This window comes from Patella vulgata, chromosome 8 (assembly GCF_932274485.2).
Source record: "Patella vulgata chromosome 8, xgPatVulg1.2, whole genome shotgun sequence".
In the NCBI taxonomy this organism is placed as follows: Eukaryota; Metazoa; Mollusca; class Gastropoda; family Patellidae; genus Patella; species Patella vulgata.
The window spans coordinates 24,859,628-24,868,203 of record NC_065886.2 but is presented as its reverse complement, the minus strand read 5'-3'; the positions used below and the strand labels follow the sequence as shown (position 1 = coordinate 24,868,203).

The 8,576-nt window shown below is 31.1% G+C and overlaps 1 protein-coding gene across 12 annotated transcripts in view; it reads left to right on the top strand.

The window, feature by feature from the left end:
* Positions 1 to 21: 21 nt before the first annotated feature.
* LOC126830886 (C-Jun-amino-terminal kinase-interacting protein 4) overlaps positions 22 to 8,576 on the top strand; it is a 65,424-nt gene continuing 56,869 nt past the window's right edge. For 7 of the 12 annotated variants that reach the window (XM_050561348.1, XM_050561352.1, XM_050561350.1 and 4 more), the window contains exons 1-6: positions 22 to 474; positions 1,065 to 1,185; positions 1,360 to 1,430; positions 1,979 to 2,073; positions 3,073 to 3,344; positions 7,180 to 7,440. In XM_050561348.1, the coding sequence (XP_050417305.1) occupies positions 187 to 474; positions 1,065 to 1,185; positions 1,360 to 1,430; positions 1,979 to 2,073; positions 3,073 to 3,344; positions 7,180 to 7,440 (1,108 nt within the window). In that variant the 5' untranslated portion in view covers positions 22 to 186. The remainder of the gene's footprint in view (positions 475 to 1,064; positions 1,186 to 1,359; positions 1,431 to 1,978; positions 2,074 to 3,072; positions 3,345 to 7,179; positions 7,441 to 8,576) is intronic. The other 5 variants (XM_050561358.1, XM_050561357.1, XM_050561356.1 and 2 more) reach the window with 3 other exon arrangements.

The following is an 8,576-nucleotide window of genomic DNA, read 5'->3' as shown; positions in this document are numbered from 1 at the left end:
TGCGTGATCACATGACCGACACTTATTACTTTTGCAATATGGACGACGTTCTGACAGATGAAACGTTATTGTGTAAAATTAAACACTAGCATTTGATTTTAGCTATTTTAATAAACACTCTCACCATGTACATCGAGTAAATAAAGGTTTGGTTATTTCGAAGGAGTATAAGAACAAACCACGAAGATGGCCGAGACGGTGTATGGAACCATAGAAGAAGGGCATGTTATGTCTGAAAAAGTCCAGTCTCTAGCTTCCACCGTGTACAAGGAATTTGAGAAAATGATTCAGAAGTACGACGAAGATGTTGTCAAAGAACTTATGCCGCTAGTCGTTGGAATTCTTGAGAGTTTAGATTTATCATATATTGAAAAACAAGAAATTGAAGTTGAACTCGAATTATTACGAGATGACAACGAACAACTGTTGACTCAATATGAACGAGAAAAACAACTGCGTAAAGCATCTGAACAGGTCAGTATTTATGAAATTTATGATGGTTATATTATATAATGATAATAGTGGCTACTAATTTGCCCGAATGCATGTCAGATATGTATGTAGACGCCTCTGTTCGTGTCAGAATTCTTTTTACTTTTGTTAAATAAAGGAGCTAAATCGCTAATATTTGGGAACTAGAAATTGACAACAAATGGGTTGCAACGTATATAATATAATATAATATAATATAATATAATATAATATAATATAATATAATATAATATAATATAATATAATATAATCAGGTAATATGAATGTATAAACTGATTTACATTCAATTGTTTCTGTGTTTACTCTAATTTCATAGATTAAACGGAAGTACAGGTATCTTATTCTAGTCTGTCAGTTGCAATAGACAAGAATTTTACATTAGATGGATTTAAAATATTAAATGCTTACTTAGAAACTGGTACTGTAGCAGAGTAACATAGAATTACAGTTAATCGGTAGGTCAACACAGATATAGACTACTCCCTGTCTATTTTTTTTTTTGAAATTGTGACAATATATGGTAAATTAAACAATACCATTGCTTATGATTGTCATCTTATTTATTTTTTAAGAAATACTTGGAAATGGAAGATGCAATTGAAGGAGACAAGAAGAATATGGAAGATAAAGTAGAAAGTATGGAATCTATTATCAGAATGTTGGAATTAAAGGCAAGGAATGCTGCTGACCATGGTAAGACAAATATATTGACAAGTTTCAGATTTGATCTCATTTTAATAATTAATAATAAAAGAGATATACTATCCTTCTCAACAAAGAAAAGGGACCAGCAATATAAACAATTTTTGTTTGTAAAATTAAATTATTTCTGTACTTAATTAACAGGTAAAATTGTTTATTTTTAAGTGACCAGATTAGAAGAAAAGGAATCTGAAATGAAAAAGGAGTACAATAAACTACATGAAAGATATACTGAAGTATGTTTGAATTTTTGCGAGCATCTTTATCTTTTCTAAGTATGCTACACTGACAAATGCAAGTTTTCCTCACCCAAGATGCCAAAATTTATATAAGAAACCCCAGTTTTTGATGAATGGGGGAAAAGTACCTTTTTTTTAATGAATTACACAGAGCAAAAAAATGCACAGTCTACAGAACTTTAATGGTTTTTGTTTTAATTTTGCTCATTTACAATTTATTAGGTAAATTAAAAAAAAACCAAAAAAAAACATTACACATATAACTTTCAATAAGAAAATGAACAATTATTTTTATATATCATATCATAGGCCTATATTCAAAATAACCTAGAGTCCACTCATCTCATTGAAAACTACTAATACTATGTAATTATATGCAAATCATACTGAATGATAGTTATCAAATGGTTAAATCTCTGTAAGCAGTAACATCTCCAAAATGCTAATACCATCAAAAATTGTGGATTTGCATGTGTATTTGTGCTTTGTTTTAAAGATGATATTTTTATTGTTGTATATTACTGTAATAATTGCTTTATTTACAGTTGTTTAAAACACATATGGATTACATGGAAAGAACAAAAATATTGATGGGAACAGATAAACTTGCAGAACTTACAGGCAACAGTCCTAGAATAAAGTAAGATAATATGATTAATGCTTTTAATACCCCAGATTGTGGCTCCTGGTACTAATCCATTAAATGCCATGTTTGCATTGTTTCTTGTGTGTTGAACATGATAAGCAGATGCAATACTAACACAATTTCCTGCCTTTGGTCTAAACTTTCTGATCAACAATATGGTGATAATTTTTTCATTGATATTTCATTATCCCCCTTAGAATGATCTTCACTTAAAAAGTCCTGACTAGACACTCTTTAAAGATACCTTCCTGCATACAAACTGGATGTTTTGATGATATATTTGGACTAAATAAATATATCATAATTTTGCTTCAAGTCCTTCTCAAAACATTGTATTCACGATTAAATACCCCAAGCTATAAAAATCTTTTAAAAGAAGTCATGTTTGAGTCACTTGACTTGGTGGAGAATTCACTGCATATAATAATAGACTATGTTGTTTTTAAACGCTGTCAATTTTCATATATATCAAAGCCATGATTCAATTCTCGAATTACCCACTGCCCATGTCTTTTTCCATGGTTTTTATCTCAGAAACTGTTGTAAGTTTAAGTCTGTCACTTTTTCCTAGTCCGCTCACCATCAAGTTTATCAACATATACATGGGTGTTTTTCGAGGAATCAAGTATTTTTCTAAAAGATTGTGTGTCTCCATTTTCCATATACACTAAAATTGACATACTTTTATTGGGCATAACCACCCAATAAATACTTTTGTGGGAAAGTATCTTTAATAAAAGTTTGATTTGTTTTTCCTAAAATAAACAGTTCCACATACCGGTATATCTCGAGTGATAAACTTGTATGATCAGTTCAGTCATCAGCTGAAGTTGTAGGTGGTCAGTTGATCATGCCATATTGTACAGCAGTGGCTGCTATTGTTAAACCATTTTACTGAAAGATCCAATCTAGTTTATTGAAATTGTAACAAATGCGTAGGTACATGCATATTTTTCAGTGAATTTCAATATATTTACATTCTTTAATTTTCAGGGGTTTCCAGTTACCTAATTTGCGACCAGTCAGTATGATATTAAATACTGGGGAGACACCCAGTAGGGGTGACAACAGTCCTATGGGTTTTGACGTTACCTCCCCATCCAGCGGGAAAGATTCCAATGTCAGTATCAAAAGTGAAATGGGAGATTTTGAGTCTCAGGATTCAAATCGTCTCAACTCAACGGGTGAGTCTAAGGAAACCAGTGATAAGGTGCAGATGACTGACATAATCAACGTGACTGATGAAAGTACCACCACTAATACAAGTAGGCCAAAACCTAAATCACCCCACTTTAAAAAGCATAACGCTTGCAAGCCGCCTTCTTGCTCCATGCCTAAGTTTAAATATACTCGCTGCTTAACACCGGCTGTGGATGCATTTGAGCCTTACGCCTTTTCAGGGTTTTTGCCTTTTTTTCTTACTGCATAACTAACATGTGCTAACACTTCAACATACTGCAAATTATCTGTACAAGAACTGTCAAAAAAACGAGCAGTGAGGAACTTAAATATATTGCTTTTCAAGTTTTATTTTATCGATTTATTTAAGATTTCCTCTAATGTTATAATTTTGTTAACTTTTACTCTTATTTATTCTAAATTAATATTGTGTCGTTTTATACAAGATTTTGTTACATTATTTTTAATATTGCAGTAGGTTTAGCAGTGTTTTCATTTATCAAGTGCTTGCTTTTATGCTTTTTAAATGCAATGGTTATTGGACACCTAACTCTGAATTCATTACATAATTTCATCACATGATCTACCATATAAACTGTTTGCATCATCTTTCATTTTAATAATAAACAATACATACATTTTCTCTAACAACAAAACTCAAACTTACAATGCAAGGGCTGGAAATTAAAAAAGAATTCTCATGTATTTCATTGAATTCTTGAGGATGTAGTTAAAATCAGAATGCTGAAAAGAGTATTATTAGTAGTTAGCAACCACATACAACAAATTAGTTCAAATTGTGTGACTAGGCTCATTTTGATAGCTATTGTGATGGTTGACAGTTTCTTTCCAAACCTCCAAAATTCCTACCCTGTCATGCCTTGTATTATACTCTTTTTTTGTAAGCTGAATCATTTACCTTTCCAAACATTTATCTCCAACCTTTCAATCCAAAGTTGTGCAGAAAACAATAGACCTACAATATATCAATATTTCTACATTTTTCGGCAATATTCATTGGTGGTATTGTTTAAGACACAACTTCCAATATACAAGTAGAAAGATATGGGATACGCACTTGAAAAGTAATAAGGTTTTCTGTCCATGTATTATTATATATGGTGTTGTAGGAAGGAAATCTTTGTGAAAATAATCAAAAACTCCCAACTTTTGGAAGAAGGGCCCAAAAATATGGCCTTTTATTTCTAACTCTTCCCTGGTGATCAACCCTCAAAATAGTGGTAATGAAATCAGATGTTTTGGACTAAAAACAATGCATATAAATGCAATATGCAGAAAGAGTACATTGTACATCAAAAAGCCTCCCGAACAATTCTCCAGTTCCAAATGAAAATGGGTTACACTTGACAAATGTCAATGAATTGGACAGTGTGGACTCAGCCTTTATATGATAATGTTGTAATGCATGAACATATTTTTATTTAATGCCCTCTTTCTTTTAACCTATTTATGTTCTCTTAACTATCAATGTTTTTATTTCATTTATATTCTTTCTTTTTTCACAATGTTAAATTGCATGATAATATTATAATTGCATCTGAATGTGCTTGCTGTATGATTCATTTTATATGTCATGATTCCTACTGTAGATAGCCTAATATATTATATATTGGAGATCCTTTTAGATTGTATTTTTAAATATCTGTTGTTAAATGTTGTTTATATGTAAATATACCATTTGTATTATAATGTATATTAGAAAAGAAATGACAAACCTGCTATAGCATAATTGTACTCAATGCAGAGCTCAGAGAGACAGTTCATATATGAAAGATTATCCATAGAACAAATAATAAATCTATCAACCAAGAAATCTTCAATGTTCTAATCTTTGTTTTGTTTTTTTTAATGCATGAACATGCTTGAATTTAAACTTCTCTTAATTTTAAGGCTTTGATTATCACTATTTTTAGCCTGTATTCAGAGATCATTATTATGTAAACTAAGTTGTGGCATATTTTGGGGATATAAATGCTTTTTGGGTATATCATTTAGTTACTTAGTAATGGATTCAATGATATTATCATTTGCTACTGCATCTATATTAATTCCAGTTTGGGAAAGATACTAATTCTTTGTCCAACCATGCAAGTCCCTTCTTATCTACTCTGCCATTGATACCCAATAATGGCTGCCATGATTATTTACTTCTACCCTACTGGTTCTTAAATAACACATGATAAACCAAAATAAAATCAAGTCTTGGATAGATAGATTGATATATGGTGAAAGTTTCCTTGTTTGTCAAAAAGTGATTTATTGAAGGCAGTGATGATTTAATGTATGAGTACCAGTAATCTTATCTTATTCAATGAGTTTTAACAATCGTTTGCATGGATTAAATCAAATCTTTCAAGTCAAATTACTAAAAGTAAAACATGATTAAAGAACACCATTGCAAACATACTGTAATTTTATTTCTACAACCTCTAGTCATTAATTACAATGGGTAGCACATGGATCATTAACTTTTCACATATTGGACATGGCTAGACTTCCTTTAACCCAGGGCATTGGTAGTGTAACTAAATGGGGGTAGTTTCACAACTTAATGTGTAAAGGCTTAGGACAGAACAATTACTGTGTCAATGACTGTTTTTGTAATATTATTTGACTGTCAAAGTCTTATTAGTTTTGCTTCAGTTTACATGGAGAATTTATGGTGGGAAAATTGCATAATATAGAAAACTACTTTATGAAGTATAGGAATGTGTTGTTGACCTACTTTGGTATAGGGTATATATAAGTAACTGTAAACTAATTAGTTGGCCTAATTTAGTCAATTGTTCCCCCCATTGTCAAATCATTTGTGACAGACCATCTGTTCAGTGGGGGTGAGGGGTTATGTCTGCTTCCACCTCGGGTGACATCACAGTCTTAAAACCATCTGTTCAACAATAACAGAAATATTACTCAATTTTATGAATAATATTCATATTTAGATAATTAGGTTTTGGTATGAGAGCCAGTGTGGAAAAGGTTGATACTTTACATTAGCATAAAGTCGTACACCTCATTCTCAACTGAGAAGAGTTTTGTGTGTGGGATTATGATAGTTCTCCCCAAATAGAAAAACTATGACTCTTGGCATTATGCTCACCAATATCAGTGCTCACCAAGGCCAGTGAAAGAGTCAGACATTTTGCACTGGAGTTAAACATTTATGTTCATCAAATGAATTATGTAATTTTGGTCCTACAATAGTCTGACATTTTGGACTGGGGGTTTAATATTAATGTTCGTCAAAGGAATTATATACATAATAGCCCAGATATATGCTGCATCTTAGATTACATGATTTATGATACTTTGACATTTATATATCTTGTAAAACTAATAGTATTGGTTTTATTAAATGAAATCTTTGAAAAACCAGACAAATACACAGAGTTTAAAAGAGTATTACATACATACTATTTAGATTAAGACTTATGCTTTGAGTATATTTAAAGAGAATGCCCAGAACAATCTGAACTCGTTCCTAATTATTTCCACTTAAAGCTAAAATTATATGATAAGAACTGAAGGATTAGGAGTAATTATTTGTTATATTCCTTAGCAAATCCTTATAGGTATAACTTTAGTTATACCACTTAGTCTTTGATCTTAGCATGACCCTAGCACATAGTAATTTTGGGCTGCTTTTTTTTGTGTAAGTGTGCTTTATTCAAGAACACTACACAAATTTAAATACAAAGATCCATCACAGTCCCACTTTCCTCAGCGGATCCTGTGGCTTAAAAAGAAATACACCACTGCTTTACTCTTGTAGAAAGTCTGGATTACCAAAGCTTCATTATTGCTTTTTTTGATGTTTATTTCTGCTTGTTTATTTTAAGTCACTGCTTTTTATTTATGTTTTTTTTTTTACCATTTTTGTGTTATTTTGCTTTTTATCAGAAAAGGCTTCTGTTCCCGTTCCTAATGAAACCATTCCAAATAGCAACACAAACACTGAAGATATTAAAGAAAATGTATCTCGTGCAGACTCACAAACTCTTTCAAAAAAGCATTCGATAAGCTTAGATCAAACCGATGCCAAAAACGATGTAGAAATACGTAGTGATAAAAATAAAGTGGAAGAATACAATGCAAACGTGTTTGAGCGTCTGCATAGTCAGTTTTCAGAGGACGGGTATGAAGAAGACCCGATCTCTGCTGGTGAGTGTTATAAAACATAAGTATATAGATTATATTATAGGAAAACGTTACTTACCAATACCATATAATATCATTATCAGAAAAGAATTTAAGAATTTTTTGTAATTGTAAATATGGCTAACAATCCATATTCCATTTCATCTGACAAGTCACAAAACCATACCATTATTCATTATCATTGTGACATCCCAACTTTGACATGACAGACATTAAATTGCTTTCACTGCACAATATTGTTATCAATGGTTGCTTTTTAAATTTGCTCTATTTTATGTCGTTCTTATTGCTTTATGTGTACAAAATATTTTAGATAAAGCAAAGTGAATTTCTGGAATGTTGTGTAACATAATCCCGATCTGAACATTCTACATGTCAAATTTTAAGTCTTGATCTGTTTACAACAGCCGACATGTTTAGCAAAAAAAAAGCAAAACTAAAAATAAGTAAACTGATCGCCTTTGAGTTTATTTACGGAAATAAAGATTTAATAGAATTGAACTTAAATCATCATTGATCGAATTAAACATATTATCAGATGACTTTAATTCTACACTTTATTTTGACCTGTGTGTGTGATTTTTGGGCGGCAGCTGGAGGGTAAAGTACTTGAAATTGGCTGGATTTTACCCTTGGACTGGTCCTGCTTCATTAGATATTTTGACTAATTAGTAAACAAAATCTGTTGCAAAAAAGAGAAATTAAGGATGAACCAAATTAAGCTACTTGTTGCTAATGAGGTGTGAAAAGGACTGTAAATTTATCTAGATCAAAGAAACATAACTTTATCCAAGTTGTAAAATAGGATTGATAGTTTGACATCTGTTGCAATGCTTGGTACTTATCATGTAGATATGTTTAAACAAGTGAAATCTTGATTTAATTATTTATCAACTTATTAAACATAAATTAACTATTTAGATTACAATGACAAAAAGCCATAACAGACTATCTCACCCATTCCCCACTTTTGAACTAAATAGTTGTTGTAGATCTGTAACGCATAATGTTATACAACATTTTAAAATCTTATCATGTTGCACAACATTTTAGACTCTTTATCATGTTACACAACATTTTAGAATCTTATCTCTCAAGTTTAAACATGAAATATTTTAATGAACAAAAGAATTAAATTT